The 22,500-nt window shown below is 30.9% G+C and overlaps 2 protein-coding genes across 5 annotated transcripts in view; both read left to right on the top strand.

Moving 5' to 3' along the window:
* Positions 1–17,621, top strand: part of mid1 (midline 1) — a 44,360-nt gene extending 26,739 nt beyond the window's left edge. For all 4 annotated transcript variants that reach the window (XM_043230621.1, XM_043230619.1, XM_043230620.1 and 1 more), the window contains 8 exons: positions 356–451; positions 1,830–1,937; positions 3,219–3,367; positions 9,205–9,332; positions 11,328–11,471; positions 14,003–14,164; positions 15,078–15,285; positions 16,936–17,621. In XM_043230621.1, the coding sequence (XP_043086556.1) occupies positions 356–451; positions 1,830–1,937; positions 3,219–3,367; positions 9,205–9,332; positions 11,328–11,471; positions 14,003–14,164; positions 15,078–15,285; positions 16,936–17,284 (1,344 nt within the window). In that variant the 3' untranslated portion in view covers positions 17,285–17,621. The remainder of the gene's footprint in view (positions 1–355; positions 452–1,829; positions 1,938–3,218; positions 3,368–9,204; positions 9,333–11,327; positions 11,472–14,002; positions 14,165–15,077; positions 15,286–16,935) is intronic.
* A 2,669-nt stretch (positions 17,622–20,290) lies between these two features.
* Positions 20,291–22,500, top strand: part of cog3 (component of oligomeric golgi complex 3) — a 22,459-nt gene continuing 20,249 nt past the window's right edge. The window contains exons 1-2 of the mRNA XM_043230609.1: positions 20,291–20,496; positions 21,657–21,803. Of these exons, the coding sequence (XP_043086544.1) occupies positions 20,311–20,496; positions 21,657–21,803 (333 nt within the window). The 5' untranslated portion in view covers positions 20,291–20,310. The remainder of the gene's footprint in view (positions 20,497–21,656; positions 21,804–22,500) is intronic.

Consider the following 22,500-nt stretch of genomic DNA (forward strand, 5'->3'; position numbering starts at 1 on the left):
AAACATGTAGTATAGTTTTCTAACCCCTCATGAAAGCCGTGTGTAATATTTAGCATTAAATGCATGAAATGCTGAATAAAAGCCGTTGGCTCTCTCTTGCTCACGTTAAGCCGAAACGAGGTTGGAGCTCTTTTTTTTTTGTTGTTAAACCCAAATCGGCGGCAGACGCTGTCCTCCCTCCCCCCGATGAGCGTTAGCGCTCGACGAGCTCAGAGACAGACGGCTTCAGACGCCGGAGACGCTCGTGATGGACGGGGGATATCTGGTAGATGATTGAGACGCGCCGCTCACTTAAACGGTGCTCATGTGACGCCGGCTCGCGTTTAAAAGAGCCTCTTGTTGTTGTTTCTTGCAGCACATGTTGGATTCCAACCTCAGCAACCTGATCAAGAGGAACAGTGAGCTGGAGAACCTGATGGCCAAACTCATCCAGACCTGTCAGCATGTGGAGGTAAAGAGCAAAACACGGCTTTTAGCGCGGCAGATGAATTTTTTTCGCCTAATCCAAAAAAGAATTCGCTTGATATTACTTAAAGGAAAATGTCAAGATAAAACACCTTTTTTGAAAATAGTTACTAAAACGGTTACTAAAATTGTTTTTGCAAATAACTCTACTCTTCATTTTTGTTTTTAGGTTTAGATGCTTTAGTGTTTAATGAAAACAAGAAATGTTGCCTTGGCAGTTAACTGAAGTAAAATAAAAAAAAAATAAATAATAAATGATGTGTATCTTATTTCAAGTAATGAAAATGTTTTTTATAGTTGCTGTTTTTGTATTTAAATTTTTATCATCTTTTTATGATTATTTTTATTATTCAGCTTTTATATATATATATATATATATATATATATATATATATATATATATATATATATATATATTTATATATATATATATATATATATATATATATATATATATATATATATATATATATATATATATATATATATATATATATATATGTGTGTGTGTGTGTAACTAAATTAAAGTACATATTTTAAAGAAAAGTATTTCAAGTAATGGCTTTGTATAGTTTTAGTGTTTTATTTTTATTTTCCAGTTTTCACTTTGATTTTAGTCACTGTTGTTTTTCTGTCTTTTTATTAGTTTTAGTTTTTGTTTTTATGTGATAGTTTCAGTTTGCCTCAATGGCTCAAATAAAACAAGTTTAGTTGTATTTTAAATACATTTTAGCACCTTTTTGTGCATTATTTTTAATTTATTCTTGTTTTCAGATTGTCAGCTTTCATTTAAATGTTGAAGTTTTAGTCATTTTTAGTCATTTTGTGTTTATTATTTTAAAAAGAAATATTATGCCTTGAAATATGTTGAAAAAATATGATTTTTGAAAATAGTAAAAAAATTGTTTTTGCAAATAACTCATATATATATATATATATATATATATATATATATATATATATATATATATATATATATATATATATATATATATATATATTTTTACTATTTTCAAAAAAGTAAGAAAAAATAAATAAATAAAATTATATATATATATATACTTCAGTTAGTTTTTCTTATTTTAAGAAATGAATATTTTTAAATTTTTTTACTTTATTAGTGGGTTTTTAATAAAGTAAATCATTAAAGTATTTTTTTTTACTTTAAGTTTAAGTTTATTTAAAGCCAGACCGATGTTACTCTGCTTTCATTCCACATCATCTTCTTTTTATTACATAATCAAAATGATGAATATCTTCAATGGATAGTGAGTTTTCACCAAATATTGATCGTTTTATTATATCACTGTTGTTTAGCTGTGGATTCAGCCTTAATTGCTCCGCTCTTTGTTTCTTGCTTTCAGCACAACGCGGCTCATCAGGAGAGCAAGCTGGCCGAGGAGTGCGACACGCTGATGAACATCGTACAGCAGAGGAGACAAATCATCGGCACCAAGATCAAAGAAGGAAAGGTAGCCGAGCGCGGACCAGTTCGACCCCTCAAAGGTCACCGTAATACCAAAGAGCTCTATTTCAGCTCAAGCTCTTCTTCTGTTCATCGGCGAGCTCTGAAAACAGATCCTGTCAGGGTCACGTGACGCTTGCGTTAACCATGCAAAAAAAAAAATCAGCTGCGAACGCGGAAATAAATGACGTTTTAACAGATATTGACATAGAAACATCTTTTAAGTGGTTAAAATATATTTACACAAAATCTAAAATTTTTTTATCATTTTTTACTCGACTAAAAGTGATCTGCCGAAGTGGTTTCAGGTCGACCTTAATTGTTTGCGATAGAAATAAAAGTTGTTTTGCCAAAGACCTTCTGATAGGAGTCGATTTTTCTTGTTTTAATCAGATGCTCATTTCATATATATAATCATATAATATATATAATAATATATAATCTCATTTTGTTTCTCAAGTAAACATATCTCTTGATTTAGGAAACTCTTTTTTTTTTTTTGCAGTAAAAGTTACAATACAATAAAAGTTATTTCTGTATTTTCTAACAGTTGGGATCAGAGCTATTTATTTTTATATAGTTTTATATTAGTAATGTCAAACAATTTAATTCAAAATCATTTTTGTCTTAATATATGTGAGTGTGTACTGTGTGTATTTTTATGTATACACATCTATTTAAATATTTAAGAATTTTTTAAAATATATTAAATATATTTATATGTAATATAACTTGTATGAATATAAATATATATATGTAAATGCATGTAAATATTTTCTAAGTAAATACTGTATTTGTGTGTATTTATATAGGCATACTAATAATAAATATACACAGTACACATTTATTTATTCTGTAAACTGAAACTTGAATATGATTAATCACGAATAATCATTTTACAGCACTTTATTTTACTATATTTATTTTATTATTTTACTATATTTACTATATTTACATTTTATTTAGATATTTTCAGATTCAGTTTAATTTTAGTCAAAGTTATGGTAATTTATATTGCATTATTTTTTATAATTTTTTTTATTGCTATGTAGTTTTCAGATTGTAGTACTAGCTGAAATAAAAACTAATTTTATTTAATTTCCGTTCATCTTATTGCAAGCAATAATTTTTAGTGTTTATTTTTATTTAACATTTTTATTGTAGTTATTTTTTTTATTTTTATGTTCTGTCTTCCTGCGTAAACATTCCTTCATTTAGTTCTTTACGTTTGGTCTTAAAAGGACCTGCAGAAGCTCGTTGGGTCCTCGTAACCTGTGTCTGTCTGTAGGTGGTTCGTTTGAGGAAGCTAGCGCAGCAGATCGCTAACTGTAAGCAGTTTGTGGAGAGGTCGTCCTCGCTCATTGCTCAGGCCGATCTGGCTCTGAAAGAGACGGATCACGCTCGATTCCTGCAGACCGCAAAGAGCATCTCCGAGCGGTGAGCTGGCCTTACCTACGAAAGCCAAACTACAGAAGAACGAACTAGCGCTAGGGCTGAAGACGCCCATCTAAGCCACTAGGCGGCACAAAAACACGTACGGAAGCCCGTTTCCGCAACTGAATGCAAAATAAAAGAAAGGTTATTGTTACTTTTTTAACTCACAATTCAGATATTTTTTTTTTCCAAATTGTGAAATGTAAACTTGCAGTTTTGAGAAAAAAAATCTAAATTGTGTGGTGTAAACTCAATTATAATAATATAATATAATATAGTATTTGTACTTTATAACTCGCAATTGTGATTTTACGTCTCGCAATTCTTAATTTTAACTCGCAAATTGTGATTTTAGATCTCGCAATTCTTAATTTAACTCGCAATTGTGATTTTTAGATTTTGCAATTCTTCATTTTAACTCTCAATTGTGATTTTACTACTGCAATTCTTCATTTTAACTCGCAATTGTGATTTTAGATCTCGCAATTCTTCATTTTAACTTGCAATTGTGATTTTACGTCTCGCAATTCTTAATTTTAACTCGCAAATTGTGATTTTAGATCTCGCAATTCTTAATTTAACTCGCAATTGTGATTTTAGATCTCGCAATTGTGATTTTAGATCTCGCAATTCTTAATTTTTACTCGCAATTGTGATTTTACGTCTCGCAATTCTTAATTTTAACTCGCAAATTGTGATTTTAGATCTCATAATTCTTAATTTAACTCACAATTGTGATTTTAGATCTCGTAATTCTTAATTTTTACTCATAATTGTGATTTTTAGATCTGTAATTCTTAATTTTAACTCGCAATTGTGATTTTTAGATTTCGCAATTCTTAATTTTAACTCGCAATTGTGATTTTAGATCTCGCAATTCTTCATTTTAACTCGCAATTGTGATTTTACGTCTCGCAATTCTTAATTTTAACTCGCAATTGTGATTTTCGATCTCACAATTTTTAATTTTAACTACTTGAGTTGTGATTTTTAGATCTCGCAATTTTTAATTTTAACTCGCAATTGTGATTTTACATCTCGCAGTTCTTAATTTTAACTCGCAATTGTGATTTTACGATCTTGCAATTCTTAATTTTAACTCGCAATTGTGATTTTTCGATCTCGTGCAATTTTTAATTTTAACTTCGCAATTGTGATTTTAGATCTCGCAGTTCTTAATTTTAACTCGCAATTGTGATTTTAGATTTCGCAATTCTTAATTTTAACTCGCAAATTGTGATTTTAGATCTCGCAATTCTTAATTTAACTCGCAATTGTGATTTTAGATCTCGCAATTCTTCATTTTAACTTGCAATTGTGATTTTACGTCTCGCAATTCTTAATTTTAACTCGCAAATTGTGATTTTAGATCTCGCAATTCTTAATTTAACTCGCAATTGTGATTTTAGATCTCATAATTGTGATTTTAGATCTCGCAATTCTTAATTTTTACTCGCAATTGTGATTTTACGTCTCACAATTCTTAATTTTAACTCGCAAATTGTGATTTTAGATCTCGCAATTCTTAATTTAACTCACAATTGTGATTTTTAGATCTCGCAATTCTTAATTTTACTCGCAATTGTGATTTTTAGATTTCGCAATTCTTAATTTTAACTCGCAATTGTGATTTTAGATCTCGCAATTCTTCATTTTAACTCATAATTGTGATTTTCGTCTCACAATTCTTAATTTTAACTCATAATTGTGATTTTTCGATCTCACAATTTTTAATTTTAACTCGTAGTTGTGATTTTTAGATTTCGCAATTCTTAATTTTAACTCGCAATTGTGATTTTACGTCTTGCAATTCTTAATTTTAACTCGCAATTGTGATTTTTCGATCTCGCAATTTTTAATTTTAACTCGCAATTGTGATTTTACATCTCGCAGTTCTTAATTTTAACTCGCAATTGTGATTTTAGATTTCGCAATTCTTAATTTTAACTCGCAATTGTGATTTTACGTCTTGCAATTCTTAATTTTAACTCGCAATTGTGATTTTTCGATCTCGCAATTTTTAATTTTAACTCGCGCAAAACGTCTCGCAGTTCTTAATTTTAATCGCAAATTGTGATTTTAGATTTCGCAATTCTTAATTTTAACTCGCAATTGTGATTTTACGTCTCGCAATTCTTAATTTTAACTAGCAATTGTGACTTTTCGATCTCGCAATTTTTAATTTTAACTCGCAATTGTGATTTTACGTCTCGCAATTCTTAATTTTAACTCGCAATTGTGATTTTAGATTTCGCAATTCTTAATTTTAACTTCGCAATTGTGATTTTTCGATCTCACAATTTTAAATTTTAACTATAATTGTGATTTTTAGATTTCGCAATTCTTAATTTTAACTTCGTAATTGTGATTTTAGATCTCGCAATTCTTCATTTTAACTCATAATTTTAATTTATGTCTCATAATTTTAATTTTAACTCGCAATTGTGATTTTAGATTTCGCAATTCTTAATTTTAACTCGCAATTGTGATTTTACGTCTACGCAATTCTTAATTTTAACTAGCAATTGTGACTTTTCGATCTCGCAATTTTTAATTTTAACTCGCAATTGTGATTTTAGATTTCGCAATTCTTAATTTTAACTCGCAATTGTGATTTACGTCTGATTCTTAATTTTAACTAGCAATTGTGACTTTTCGATCTCGCAATTTTTAATTTTAACTCGCAATTGTGATTTATGTCTGCAATTTTTAATTTAACTTGCAATTGTGATTTTACGCCTGCAATTCTTAATTTTAACTCGCAATTGTGATTTTAGATTTACGCAATTCTTAATTTTAACTCGCAATTGTGATTTTTCGATCTCACAATTTTTAATTTTAACTTTCGCAATTGTGATTTTACGTCTACTTAATTCTTAATTTTAACTCGCAACTGTGATTTTTCGATCTCACAATTTTTAATTTTAACTCGCAGTTGTGATTTTTAGATTTCATAATTCTTAATTTTAACTCGCAATTGTGATTTTAGATTTCGCAATTCTTAATTTTAACTCGCAATTGTGATTTTTCGATCTCGCAATTTTTAATTTTAACTTCATGCAATTGTGATTTTACATCTCGCAGTTCTTAATTTTAACTCGCAATTGTGATTTTCACGTCTTGCAATTCTTAATTTTAACTTTCGCAATTGTGCGATCTATAATTTTTAATTTTAACTCGCAATTGTGATTTTACGTCTCGCAGTTCTTAATTTTAACTCGCGAATTGTGATTTTAGATTTGCGTAATTCTTAATTTTAACGCATAAATTGTGATTTTAGATCTCGCAATTCTTAATTTAACTCGCAATTGTGATTTTAGATCTCGCAATTCTTCATTTTAACTTGCAATTGTGATTTTACGTCTAAATAATTCTTAATTTTAACTCGCAAATTGTGATTTTATTTTTAATTGTGATTTTAACAATTGTGATTTTAGATCTCGCAATTCTTAATTTTTACTCGCAATTGTGATACGCCTCGCAATTCTTAATTTTAACTCGCAAATTGTGATTTTAGATTCGCAATTCTTAATTTAACTCACAATTGTGATTTTTAGATCTCGCAATTCTTAATTTTAATGATTTTTAGATTTCGCAATTCTTAATTTTAACAACGCAATTGTGATTTTAGATCTCGTAATTCTTCATTTTAACTCGCAATTGTGATTTCACGTCAATTCTTAATTTTAACTCGCAATTGTGATTTTTCGATCTCACAATTTTTAATTTTAACTCGCAGTTGTGATTTTTAGATTTCGCAATTCTTAATTTTAACTCGCAATTGTGATTTTTCTTGCAATTCTTAATTTTAACTCGTAATTGTGATTTTTCGATCTCATAATTTTTAATTTAACTTCGCAATTGTGATTTTACATCTCGCAGTTCTTAATTTTAACTCGCAATTGTGATTTTAGATTTCGCAATTCTTAATTTTAACTCGCAATTGTGATTTTACGTCTTGCAATTCTTAATTTTAACTCGCAATTGTGATTTTTCGATCTCGCAATTTTTAATTTTAACTCGCAATTGTGATTTTACGTCTCGCAGTTCTTAATTTTAACTCGCAATTGTGATTTTAGATTTCGCAATTCTTAATTTTAACTCGCAATTGTGATTTTACTCTATAATTCTTAATTTTAACTAGCAATTGTGACTTTTCGATCTCTCGCAATTTTTAATTTTAACTCGCAATTGTGATTTTACGTCTCGCAATTCTTAATTTTAACTCGCAATTGTGATTTTAGATTTCGCAATTCTTAATTTTAACTCGCAATTGTGATTTTTCGATCTCACAATTTTAAATTTTAACTCTGCAATTGTGATTTTTAGATTTCGCAATTCTTAATTTTAACTCGCAATTGTGATTTTAGATCTCTTAATTCTTCATTTTAACTTAATTTTAATTTATGTCTCGCAATTCTTAATTTTAACTGCAATTGTGATTTTAGATTTCGCAATTCTTAATTTTAACTTCATAATTGTGATTTACGCCCTAATTAATAATTTTAACTAGCAATTGTGACTTTTCGATCTCGCAATTTTTAATTTTAACTCGCAATTGTGATTTATGTCTCTAATTTTTAATTTAACTTGCAATTGTGATTTTACGCTCGCAATTCTTAATTTTAACTCGAATTGTGATTTTAGATTTGCAATTCTTAATTTTAACTCATAATTGTGATTTTTCGATCTCACAATTTTTAATTTTAACTCGCAATTGTGATTTTTAGATTTCGCAATTCTTAATTTTAACTCGCAATTGTGATTTTTAGATTTCGCAATTCTTAATTTTAACTCGCAATTGTGATTTTACGTCTCGCAATTTTAATTTTAACTTCGCAATTGTGATTTTTCGATCATAATTTTTAATTTTTCGCAATTGTGATTTTACGTCTCGCAATTCTTAATTTTAACTCGCAATTGTGATTTTTCTCGCAATTCTTAATTTTAACTCGCAATTGTGATTTTACGTCTCGCAATTTTAATTTTAACTCGCAATTGTGATTTTTCGATCTATTATAAATTTTAATTTTAACTTCGCAATTGTGATTTTCGATCTCGCAATTTTTAATTTTAACTCGCAATTGTGATTTTACGCCTCGCAGTTCTTAATTTTAACTCGCAATTTTGATTTTACGTCTCGCAATTTTTAATTTTAACTCGCAATTGTGATTTTTCGATCTCGCAATTTTTAATTTTAACTCGCAATTGTGATTTTACGTCTCGCAATTCTTAATTTTAACTCGCAATTGTGATTTTATGTCTCGCAATTTTTAATTTAACTCGCAATTGTGATTTTACGTCTCGCAATTCTGACTTTATAACACGTAAAACAAAGAATTGTGAGATAAAAAATCATTTTTTACATTCTTACTCAGTGGCAGAAATGGGCTCCCGTAAAACCAGATCATCGAAGGTGCAGGAGCAAAGACGTTGGTTAATAATATTAACATTTTCTGTATATTTTTCTTATTCAATGTATTTAATTATTGACGGTTCGCATAATTTTCTTGACTGTTCTTATGGATTATGAGGAATGCTGAAAGTGCAGGTGAGTAATAGCGTATTTATATAGTACTACAGTAAGATCAGCGCTCAGAGCTCACCAGAAATCCCAGTCAATACATCAGAAAGAAACTGGATTTATTTGTTATTTATTGGATATTTCCTTCTAAATGAAGTAATGCATCACTTTACCAGTTACTAGAAAGGTACCCGAGGGTCTTCGGGTGAAAAATGGCTAATTCCGGCACATTTAACGTTGCGTTTATTAACGTGCCTCGCCGCTGTAAACGGTTGCAGTCTGTTTATTTCGTTTCGTGTTTGAAATGTGATCCCAGAGTGTCGATGGCGACGGCGTCCTCACAGGTCCTGATCCCAGAGATCAACCTGAACGACACGTTCGACGCGTTCGCGCTGGACTTTTCCAGAGAGAAGAAGATGCTGGAGGGTCTGGATTACCTCACAGGTCAGTTCACCTCTTCACCGCTTCGGTCATGCCTTTCAACGTTTCAGAAAAAACATTGGTCTTTCGTGTTCGGGCGGGGATGCTTTTATCGGATCAAAAAATGCGGTAGAAATTGTGAAATATTATTTAAAATGTAAAACGACAGTTTTCTTTGCGGATATATTCGAAAATTAATATATTTATGTGAATTTTCAGCGTCATTGCTGCAGTCTTCGGGGGAAAATGCTATGCGCTAACGTTCAAAAGTATGGGGTTAGCAAATAAATGAGTTTTATTCATTTAAAGATGCGTTGAATTGCATTAAAGCGATTAAAATGATGCATTAAAAGTTCAAACGAATCGGCATCGGCAAAAAAAAACATTTTAACATAGGTTCACATAAAAAACAGCTATTTTAAATTATTGTAACGTTTCACTACTTTTACTGTATTTTGATAAGAAATAAATGCAGCTCTTCTGAACAGATAATACTTTTTTAAAAAATATTAAAAAATTCATCATTAGACTAAACCTTTGCCCACTGATGTATAATAGTGTATTTATCTACTGCCTGGTTGGATGAAAATAAAATAATTACAAGAGTGTAATTAAAACGATGGCTGCAAGTAGTGATTTATTTAATTATTAAACAATTTAATCGGTTACTTTTACGCTTTGAACTTCGACAGCTGCCAGTGCATTCATTTTTAAAATAATTTTTTTTTACCTCAAATCAATGCATTTTTTGTTCTGTTATCAAACATCTCAGGCCTCAAGGTTTCTTTTAAAGCATTTTAAGAAAGCGTCCGATTCACAGACTGTAACCGGAGTCACGTTTATGCGTCAGTCGAGTGTTGTCAGAGAACGGCGGCCGAGACGAAGTAGATGTGTTCTTCTGCCCTTTTTTATCTCGGCGTGGCGGCAGACGGACGTCTTGAGGGAGTCATCAAACACGCCGTCTGCTTCGTCTCTCTGCCAGCGACTCTCTGTTGCTGCTCACAATCACTTCATGCTAATAATAGTCACCTCGTATGTTTGCCGTTTAAGACCCACAACATTTTATGCAAAAACAAGAATGTAAAGGAGTGCAGCTATGCAAGCTTTATTTTATTTTGAGTAAATAGCAATACAATACATATTATGATATATATTGTTTATTAGATGTTTGTAATTTAGTTATATAATATATATTCTATATATATATTTTGCAGTGGATTATGTATCTTTAAAAAATTCTAATTATTTAGTAAATAATAATACTATTTATTATTATTATTATTATTCACTAATTATTATTATTTATTACTTTAGTTAAAAATATATATATATATATATTTTTTTAAATGTTTATATTTTTATTATATATAAATTGTAAATATAAACAAAACACACACAAACTTTTATTTTGAATTCGATTAATCCTTTGACATCACTGATATATGTAGAGAGAGAGAGGTTTAATTTAATTTCATATAATATATTTATATTTCCTGTTTTCATTTTAATTTTAGTTCTAATTATATTTTTGTCACTTTAGTAGGTTATATATACATATGTGTGTGTGTATGTGTATATGTATATATATTATATATTATATTATTATTATTTTAGGTATTTTTATACCTTATTTTTGTAAAGCTAAGCTAATTTTAAAGGAGAAATATTATAAATGATAAAAAATGTATTGGATTGCATTTCAGTTCACATTTATTACATATCAAGAAACAACTGTTTTTGTGGTTTTTCGTTTCAGTTCGTTTAACGTATAATAGTCTTGAATGCATTTTTTAATTGCATTTATTATTTTATTCGCTCGTTCATTCTTCTGGTACTGCGAGAAACCTTACCATAAGCTATCGTCTCATCTGTCTAGGGGTGATTAGTTGCTCACGCGGCGAGATCTCAGATCCGTAGCTGGTAACGACGTTTATTTCACGTTGCATGCTTTGGTGTCTCCGGCGTGTGTTTTGCACGCAGCGTTTGAGTCGGTCCCGTCTGCTTTGTGTCGTCTCCCAGCTCCGAACGCTCCCTCTATCCGCGAGGAGCTGTGCACGGCGTCTCACGACACCATCAGCGTTCACTGGACGTCAGAGGACGAGTTCAGCGTGGTCTCGTACGAGCTGCAGTACACCATCTCCACCGGCCAGACCAACGTCGTCAGTAAGTGATCTTTTGGACGTAGGCTCGTGCTCCAGCTAAGTTTTACCGTTTTCCAATCCGTTCGCTCGCTCTCCGGGTCCGGCGATAGCACTTTTAGCGTAGCTTAGCATAGATCATTGAATCCGATTAGACCGGTAGCGTCGCGTTCAAAAATGACCGTATTTTAAATTTAAGTATTTATCACATTTAGTCAGCCTTAGTGTTCATCAAGTTTTAGTCGATTAAAAGTTTTTATTTATTTTTTTTATTATTTTTTATTTTTCAATACATTTTAGTCTCGTCGAAACTGGATGTTTATATAGTCGTAGTTATCGATAATTGATTTTTGTCGTCCTGTCTTATTAATCTGAAACACAAATCAACATTTTTCGTCATAGTCTGCGTTAGCGATATTAACGCTACCTCTGTGCGATACACCAACATCTATACCCACTGCCGAATTTTTATTTATATATATATATATATATATATTATATATATATTATTATTATTATTATTATTATTATTATTTTTTTTTTTTTTTTTTTTTTTTTTTTTATTATTATATATATATATAATTTTATTTCAGCTTATTATATTTATTTTTGTTGTATTTTAATTCAGATTAATTTCAGTTAATTAAATCAATCAATTTTTAATAGTTTAATGTGTTTTTCTTCATGTTTAGGACTTTGTTCTAATAGCAACATCATTTAGGGTTTAATGAATAGTAGGGATAAATATATAGCTGTTTTTTTTTTGTAGAACTAAAATAATAAAATAAACATATTTCAGTTCGGTTAGCTGCCATAGCAACATGTTTTTAAAGTTTAGGTTTTTGATTAAATATTTTGCTATTTTATTTCTATCCCAGTAAATTATTACATTTGTAATAATATTATTTTAATAGTAAGGTTTCTTTCTTTTATTTTTTGTGAATTTGGCCCAAAATTATTTAGGATTTCCTGGATGGATGAAAAAATACTTAACCTTTATATATATATATATATAAATATTTATATATATATATATATATATATATATATATATATATATATATATATATATATATATATATATATATATATATATATATAGTTTTTCACTGAAATATGCTTTTAATTTGATAAATATATATTTTTGTTTCAGTTCACATTTTTAATATAGTGTATATACATTATATATATATATATAGTTTTATTTATATTTATAAAATATACTTATATTTTTTGTATTTTATATATATATATATATATATATATATATATATATATATATATATATATATATATATATATATATATATATTTTTATAAATATATATATATATTTATAAATATATATATATATATATATATATATATATGTATTAAAAACGTGAACTGAAATATGCATTCAGTGTGTGTATATATATATATATATATATATATATATATATATAGATTTATAGATTTATAGTAAAATTATATAAATATATTTTTTTCAGATTTAGTTTAGTTAGCTTTAGTACTTCACCCTAAAGCATATTTCAATTTATGTTTTTCATTGAATATTATTACTATTTGTTTTACTATACATTATTACTTAACTCTTCTTTTACAAACCGAGCCGGATCTCAGTGCAGGCGAGCGTCTGTGTCCGGGCCGTAACGTCGAGCATCGAATCAAGTCCGGCTGGGATTTTATTATCAGTCCAGCCCTTTGTTTGAAGCGCGGCGGGCCCCGGGGGGCCGTTACGACACGAGATCAAACACGGCCCAGAAATCCCTGAAAATGTGTTTGAGTTGAGTGTTGAGCGTAGATGTGATTACTTCAGGAGCACAGGACTTCATGACAAATCAAACTTTATTTGCAACATGCAACTTTTTTTTTTTTTTTGGTATATACAATTTTTGTGAAAAAAAAAAAAAGGTAAATGGGGACATAGCAACATTAGCATAATGCATATAATTAGCAATTAACCCATAATACTGAATATAATATATAATATATCTTACTTGTTAGTCATTATAATGCCTGATTTCACCAGAAGATTTAAATTTAAATCTTTAAAAAAAAAAAATTTTAATTGCAAAAAGCAACAATTGTAACAGATTGTCAAAACAGTGTAAAAAAGCGCTCGCGGCGATCACCTTTCTGTATTTTCAGTTTTAAGTATTTCTATTGAGGCATATTCTGCAGCATATTCCTTCATTTCATCAAAAATCCTAACGGAGAAGCAGGTGGAGATTATTTAATATAAATAAAAAAAAATGCTAGGTTCTCATCAAACACTTGTATTTTATTTCGATTCGATCGTTTTATTTTTCAGCTATATTTCAGTTAGTTAATGTCGGCTTCATTGATTGGTCCAGTCGCCGTGGCCTGGATGGACTAACATAGAATTGGCTTTGATTTATTTCAATTGTCTTTCAGCGCTTTCAGTCCATTTACTATTATATTTTTGTGATTTCGCACCAGTGATGTTCGTTTGAGCACGGTTTATTTCTCCATGCACACATGCGTCTTTTTCTTCTGTAAGCGGGCCGTGTCTGAGAGCGTGTGTCGTTTCAGGTCTGTGTAACTCGATGGACAGCTGGATGATCGTGCCCAACATCAAGCAGAATCACTACACGGTCCACGGCCTGCAGAGCGGCACCAGGTACATCTTCATCGTGAAGGCCCTGAACCAGGCCGGGAGCCGCAGCAGTCCTCCGGCCAAACTGAAGACCAACAGTGAGTCCTCCTTCATGTTTTAGGAACATCGCTATCCGTTTAGTTTTAGTCATTTTGCCGCTTCAATTTAAACGTGGTTTTTTTGTGCACGCATTTAATGTTTTATTCTATTATTTCAGCTTCTTGTACTGCAGTGTGTGTGTGTATGTGTGTGTGTATATATATATAAATTTTAAACTTAATTTAAACTTGTTAATTTTTAATTTAATTTAAACTAGTTTTTTTTGTGCTCACTATTTCTGTAGGTTTTTCATCTAATGTTTTATTCTATTATTTCAGCTTCTTGCACCGCAGTCTATTTCAGCTTCACTTCAGTTAATTCAGTATTTTTCATAGTTCAGTATTATGATATTTTTTCTATAGTTTAGTGACTTTTTTTTATTTATCATTCATTTTATTTTTAATTCAGTTTTAGTTTCACTAATTGTAATACGGCTTAAACGTATTTCAGTTCGATTAGTTGCTATGGAAACGTTTTTTCATTTTCAGGTGTTATTTATTTTTTTTTAAGTTTAGGCTAATATTTATTTGATTTCGGCTTTGTAAGTTGCTATGGCAACATGTCTACTTTTCGTTTAAAACGTTTATATATTTTATAAATTTGAGTTAGATTTGCCTTCAAATATTTAATCGAATTTAATGCAGCTTTTTATTTCAGCTTTATTTTAATAACGCATTTCATCTCAATAAACTATTTCATTTAATAAATACAATTTTTCGTGTATTTGTTTTATATTTAGCTATTATTTATTCTTATTTCACTTTTAGCTTTATCAATTATCATCAATATTTTCCAACGCCTACTCATATTTCAGTTCGGTCTGTTGTCATGGCAACACATCTAATGCAGGTTTATCTAATATATAATGGTGAAGTAACGCCGTGAATCGTTCATGTTTGGTCTGATGGGCAGGTCAGCCGTTTAAGCTGGACCCGAAGTCTGCTCACAGGAAGCTGAAGGTGTCCCACGATAACCTGACGGTGGAGCGGGACGAGGCCTCGTCCATGAAGAGCCACGCTCAGGACCGCTTCGGCAGCACGGGGAACTACGGCGTGACGGGGAACGTGTTCATCGACAGCGGCAGACATTACTGGGAGGTTCTGATCGGAGGAAGCACGTGGTAAACCGAGACCGCTTTCTTTTAGTGTTATTTATGTATTGCTATATTATTTATTACAGTTTTGAAATAGCTTGAATGTTTATCATTTCAGGTTTTCTGTTGATTTATTTATTTATTTATTTATTTATTTTTAAAAAGCATTTCTAACTTTTATTGGTATTTGTTTTTATATATATTTATATAAGTTTTTCATCTTATATTTTATTTTGCATTTTATTTACATTTTATTTAATCATATTTAATTTACTTATTGTTCAGTTTCAGTCATTTTTGTACTTGAGTTAAAATGTATTTATTTCATTTAGTTGCCAAAACAACATTTATATTTGTTTTATTAAAGAGCATTTAATATTTTATTTTATTTTAGTACTTCAAATTTTACCTTAAGTTGGTTATTATTAATAAATTTATTAAAAAAATATTAATGAATTAATAAAAAAAAAAATATATATATATATATATATATATATATATATATATATATATATATATATATATATATATATATATATATATATATATATATATATATATATATATATATATATATATATATATTAAGTCTCCACAGAAACATCATTTTTAATCATAATTATTGCTATCAAATGATTAATAAAATTGACATTTTTAAACTGTATATATTTATTAGGTGTATATATAAATACACACACATACAGTATATATTTAGAAAATATTTGTATATATGTATATTATTATATCGACAATTTTATATATACATATATATATATATATATATATATATATATACATTATATACATTTATTAAATATATAAACAATATATTTCTATGTTTACATAATAAATATATACAGTACACACACATATGTTATGTAAAAAAAAAAATATATATATATATATATATATATATATTTTGGATGTGATAAATCACAATTAATCATTTGACAGCGTTAGTCATAATATATAAGTAATAATATTGTCTTTACTTTTTAATAATAATATTTATATATTTTGCAGTAAATTTAAAATGCATTTTTAAGTACATAAATGTACGCAAATAATCAAAATCTGTCCTTTTTAACTTGATACTGAATCCTGAAAAGTAAAATGTATCACCGGATTTTTATTAATTAATTCATTTATTAATAATAACCAACTTAAAGGTAAAATTTGAAGTACTAAAATAAAATAAAATATTAAATGCTGTTTAATAATACAAATATAAATGTTGTTTTGGCAACTAAACGAAATAAATACATTTAACTCGAAGTACAAAAATGACTGAAACTGAACAATAAGTAAATTAAATAAATTACATTTTAACGCATATTCAGTCCGAGAAAAGCTATTTTAAATTACAATAATATTTGCCATTTTTTAATGCATTTTAAATCAAATAAAAACCGCTTTGGTGAGCAGGAGGCTCAAAATCATGAAAAAATATTATTAAATTAAAATATATATAATTATATATAATATGTATAATATTTTAATTATATATATTAAAATATATATAATTATTGTCTAAATAGAGGTGCAACATTACATTAAGGTGCCATTATTTAATGCGTTGCATTAATTGCACTGTTTATTAATCTTATCTCAAACGAATGTTACCATTAGTAAATGCATTCATTAAAAGCTAGTAAGGTGTCTCGTTCTTCTTTCTAGGTTCGCTATCGGTATCGCCTACAAGTCGGCTCCCAAGCACGGCTGGGTGGGTAAGGACTCGGCCTCGTGGGTACTGAGCCGCTGTAACACGTCGTGGGCGGTGCGTCACAACAGCAAGGAGTTTCCCATCGAGCCGTCTCCTCACATGAGGCGCCTGGGCGTGCTGCTGGACTACGACTCGGGCTCGCTGGCCTTCTACGACGCCGCCGGCACGCAGCACCTGTACACCTTCGACATCGCCTTCTCGCAGCCCGTCTGCCCCGTGTTCAGCGTGTGGAACAAGTGCTTGACCGTCCTCACGGGCCTCCCCATCCCCGACCACCTGGAGATCAGCGACCCGCGCGACTGAAAGCTTCCGCGTCGGGTCTGGAGAAATTGCGCGACGCGAATGGGTGCCGTCAGAAAACGTGGCGATAGTGCGCAGTCGGTCGGTTCACGTCTGGAGAAGACAAAGTAATCCGTAATAACGCTTTCTCCAGTTAAAAAAGAGTTTATATCCAGACAGAAACGTGTTAGTTTAGAGCCGTTTAGTGAACGGTTCTCTCCTGATTCACACCAGAACACATTTTCACTGGAGGAAGAGATGTTATGGATTATTACTATTTTGAACTAGTATTTATTTTTATTTTTGTCCAGTTTAAATTTTTGTTTTTAAATGTTTAATTTTTTTCAAACCAAATTTAGTAATGTGCTTTTTAATTAAGTTTTTTGTTTTGTTTATTTCTGTTTAGTTTTGTTTTATATATATATAAAATCATATTATATATATATATATTATTTATATATATTCATTTATTATTATTTTTTTTTTTATTATTTTTTTTTATATATATATATATATATATATATATATATATATATATATATATATATATATATATATATATATATATAGATTATATATATATATATATATATATATATATATATATATATATATATTTTTTTTTTTTTTTTTTTATTATAGATTTTATATAAAAAAATCATTTATTTTTAGCATTTTAGTTTCAGTCATTTTAGCACTAATTTCAGTTATTTTCCAGGGCGTTGTTTCTAATTCTGAAGTTTTTTTTTAATGCCAAATTTTATTCATAACAGTGTTTTATTTTTATTTGATCATATTGCATTGCTCTTTTAGTTTTAGTCGTTCGCGTGCTGTAAATGAAGCACATTTCAATTTCCATTTCATTATTATGATTTTTTTTATCATTTCTTCAAAAAAATACTTGCGTTCCGTTTCGGCTTCGTTTTAACGAACGAAAAAGGTTTCAGGTAACAATGACACGAATCGGAGTTCAAATCCCATTTAAAGCAATATATATCATGGATGGACTGCTGAAAACGTCTCGGCTTCTCAAGACGTTAACGGATGGACTGGAGTAGATCGCCGCATCCTGACGGCACCCATTCACCGCAGGGACTCCACTATTAAAGCGCCGACGCGTTTCTACAAACCGGACGAAGAGGCCCGAGGCCCTTATGCAGCTAGTTTTCATCTTTAACCGAAAAAAACCCACCGCTTGTTAACATCGGGCCGCAAACCAGGCTCGAAAAAACCCTGCCGGAATTATAGTAAAAGTCCGGTTTCACTAACCCATCGTATACCGTACATGAAGCACCTTGAATCCCAACAGCTGACGATTATTTATGGCTCCTCTGTCTCGTGCACCTCGAGTCACTTTATCTCCTCGTCTTTAGGGTTTTAGTACGACTTCGATCACCTGTAGTTACGTGAAAGCAAGTCACGCGGTTTCCGTCGTTCTTCCTCAATTTTACTGTCGAACGCTCCTGTCCTGTTCGAACGGAGTACTAGCTCGCCGCATACTACATGCTACTCTCTTCCAGCGATGCTGACGCTGAAGAAGGCTAAACATAGAGGTTATTTTAAATTGTAAAAATTTTTACTGTATTTTTGATCAAATAAATGCGGCCTCGAAGAGCAGAAGAGGCTTGACTGTGGCGTACGCCTGCAGATTGAACAGTATTTTCCCACACGTCGTTGTACTTTGCTAACAGAAGAGATGCTCGGCGCGTAGCATGAATGATAGCGGGGTGCTGGTACGCCATTCCGAACGGAGCCCAATAATGTAAGTGCACCCTTAGAAGTATGTGACCTTTTGCCCCGTAGTTTTGCGAGAAAGCTGTGACGTTTTAAGTTGAATTCAGGAGGGAGAAATGGATCTGTGGATCTGTCCTGACACAAGTTCGTTTAACCTCGATGAAGTCGACCGACTGAAAGCACAAAGGGATGTTAGTTAAATGGGAAAAAAAATCAAAAAGTGCACAATGAGCGACTTTTATAGCACCTACTGCACTTTATGCACGAGTTTGATTTGAATCGCTGTTTAGATTAAAAACTTCAAATTTATCCGATTTTTATTGTATGCCATTTTCTGGAAAACGCTTCCGAAAAACTGTTTCGGTGTACGGCGTTACGGTTGTATTTTGTATTCCGAGTTTTAAAGACGAGAAATTGTGAATAATGTCCTGCCCTGGAAAAATAAAAGTTGCTTGTCCCGTTGTCGTTTGTGAATGCTTGCCTCTGAGTTTGAGAAGTGGAAGATAAAGATCGAAGCTAAAAAAATTTAATGCAGTTTATTGCCTTTATGGTAGAAGTTCCACACTTAGATCCAGATTTTGTGCATGCATATAAACAAACAAAACAAATAAATAAATATATATATATATATATATGTATGTGTATATATATATATATGTATGTGTGTGTATATATATATATATATATATATATATATATATATATATATATATATATATAAAAAACTGATCTTTATATTAAGCACAAATTACAAAAAAATTAAATTATATATTAATATTAATAAATCATATATATATATATATATATATATATATATATATATATATATATATATATATATATATATACTGTATATATAATCTTACAAGATTCATCAGCCAGACTGCATTGCATTTTATAGATACGCAAAAATTTAAAGATAAATAAATATAATTTTTTTGTTTGTTTTCGTATGTATAGAGTTTTTTTTTTTGGTGTGCAAAATATTTGTGTGTGTGTCTGTAAAATAAAACTAAATAGCACATATGTATATATATATATATATATATATATATATATATATATATATATATATATATATATATATATATATATATATATATTCGTATATGGAGTCTATAGCACAATTAGACTCTATACGAAAAACCAATACTCATAAAACACATTTTAACGTACGTATATGCAGTGCAGTCTGGTTGAGTTGATTTTTTTTTTAATCATCATACGTGTCGTGGAAGTGAAAGCGATTCGTTGATTGGCTGCCTGCTTCCCGACTCCGCCCAACCCGGAAGCAGCTTCCGCTTAGGTGACGTCGAATGTTGTTGGCCGTGATGGCGTCGTCCGCCGAGCAGAGTCTCCTGGAGCTCACCGACAAGGAAACCCGGGAGAAGCTGTCACACTGGGACCGTCGCGGGGACCCGATGGCTCCGTTAACGGAGAAACAGACGGACTCGATCCTCGAGATCCGCGCAGCCGCAGAAGTCACGCTTCTCCCCGCGGAGGTGAGCGCGCTGTGGCTTAGCTAGTGTCGGCTAGCAGCACAAACACACTCCTCTCATGTCTACACACACTTGCTGTAGAGTAGAGAGCACTAGGGTGAGCACTCGATCTGTTCAGACCCTCGTCTGGCTGGTTAGGTTAGGTTAGGTTAGGTTAGTTGAGTTGAGTTTAGTGGTTTAAGATCTGTTGTTGTGTGAATGGGTGCCACGTATTTGATCCATTCAGTATGCAAATGAGTCAGTTTAGCTTAACAAGACTCGCTTTTCAGTGTTTAGAAGAACTAATAATGCTTAGGTATGCTAGTTAATAAGTTCTTGGTCAGCAGAACCCCTGTGGCTTTCAGTCTGATGAGAAAAACAGTACAAATGTAAATAAGTAGATAAAAAAGAGCATTAAACTAGCAAGTATATAATACCAAAGTTAAATAAGAACTCTTACGGTGTACAGTAGTACAGTTAAATATCTTCATTGCATAAAGTGCACTTTAACTAATGTAATGTTACTTCTGGGGTAGATTAATAAATAATTTAAAAAGACAAGATTAAATGAAATGAGATACGTGCACGCATTAAAAGAAATTCACAAAAGTGACTTGATGTCTGTAGAAAGCACGTTAAACGTAATTAAAGTGTCTACCTCTAAGGTTTCCAATACGTTTTTGGAGAATAAAAGGTCAACTTTTGTTTGAAATAATGTTGCATTGTCATATATATATATATATATATATATATATATATATATATATATATATATATATATATATATATATATTTCTGTAAAAATTCAAATGACGTGTTTATTCTGGCTTGTGCATAATAAAATATATGAAAGAGAAAGGGAGCGTGTAAAATTATATTGTTTTAATTAGTACAAAATTCGTCAAATAGGCAAAAGTGGCAATTAAAAAAAAAAAAGTTAAATTACAACTAATTAGTATTTGATAGTAATTTTAGCGTGTCACATTGATTTTTGTTTTAAATATGCCTAAAAAAAATAACAAAAACAATTAAATTAAATAGAAAATGTTTTCAGTCTGCAATGTAGAGCAGGTTTGCGTTTATTGTTTTTATGCTTGGCACGTCTTTTTGTCTTTGGCCCATGAGCGCACGAATGTGAATTTTTTCTAAATATGTACTGTATGCCTCTCCGAACGTGTCCTCAGCTGCCCATCGAGGACATCTGCGGCCTGACGTCTCGCTCGCTGCGCTCCTCGTTCACGGCGACGCTGCCCGAGTCCACCGAGGAGGTGCTTCTGCAGGGCTTTCAGGCGCTGGAGCTGGAGAACGAGCGGATCGAGACGGCTCAGCAGGTGCCCGCCGCCCGCTTCCAGAGAAATAGATGCACGCTAGTCATAAACGGGAGGGGGTCGTCGTCAGATACGAGACCAGTTAAAGCTTACTAATTTCGCTGTGCAAAACTTTAGGCACCCTTTGTAGAATATGTGAAAAATCTTGAAAGGTTGTAGTAAATGCATGTTGTTGTTTTTTTTATGTAGTGCTCACAGTGTTTGTGGAGACAAGTCCCTTGTTTCAGAAAAATCCTCCGTGTCCTGCAGATTCTTCCGGCATCTTTTGCATATTTGACCACAGTGACTGTCTGTCTTTTCACACAGAGGCTCAAACACAGCTATTAAAACATTCACTGATGCACCAGAAGGAAACGATATGCGTTAAGAGCCGGGGGCGTGAAAACTTTTGTGCATTTGAAGATCAAGGTAAATTGTGTTGTGTCTTGTGTTGCTTCCGAAGAGCAGTACCATATGGAAAAATAATAATAATTCAACAACCTAAGAAAACTTTGAACATATGTTCACCCCCCGGCGCTTAATGCATATTGTTTTAATAGCTGTGTTCCTAAATTGAAAAAAATTATCTCAAAATCATACAGTCATTGATGGAAAGGGGTCAAATGTGCAAAAGATGTCGGAAAATGAAGAATCTAACAGTTTAACTGTTCAGAACAAACAAGAACAACAAAAAATGCAGTTGTAGATCATGCAGGTGAAC

Source organism: Puntigrus tetrazona, unplaced genomic scaffold, assembly GCF_018831695.1.
Source record: "Puntigrus tetrazona isolate hp1 unplaced genomic scaffold, ASM1883169v1 S000000176, whole genome shotgun sequence".
Classification (NCBI taxonomy): Eukaryota; Metazoa; Chordata; class Actinopteri; order Cypriniformes; family Cyprinidae; genus Puntigrus; species Puntigrus tetrazona.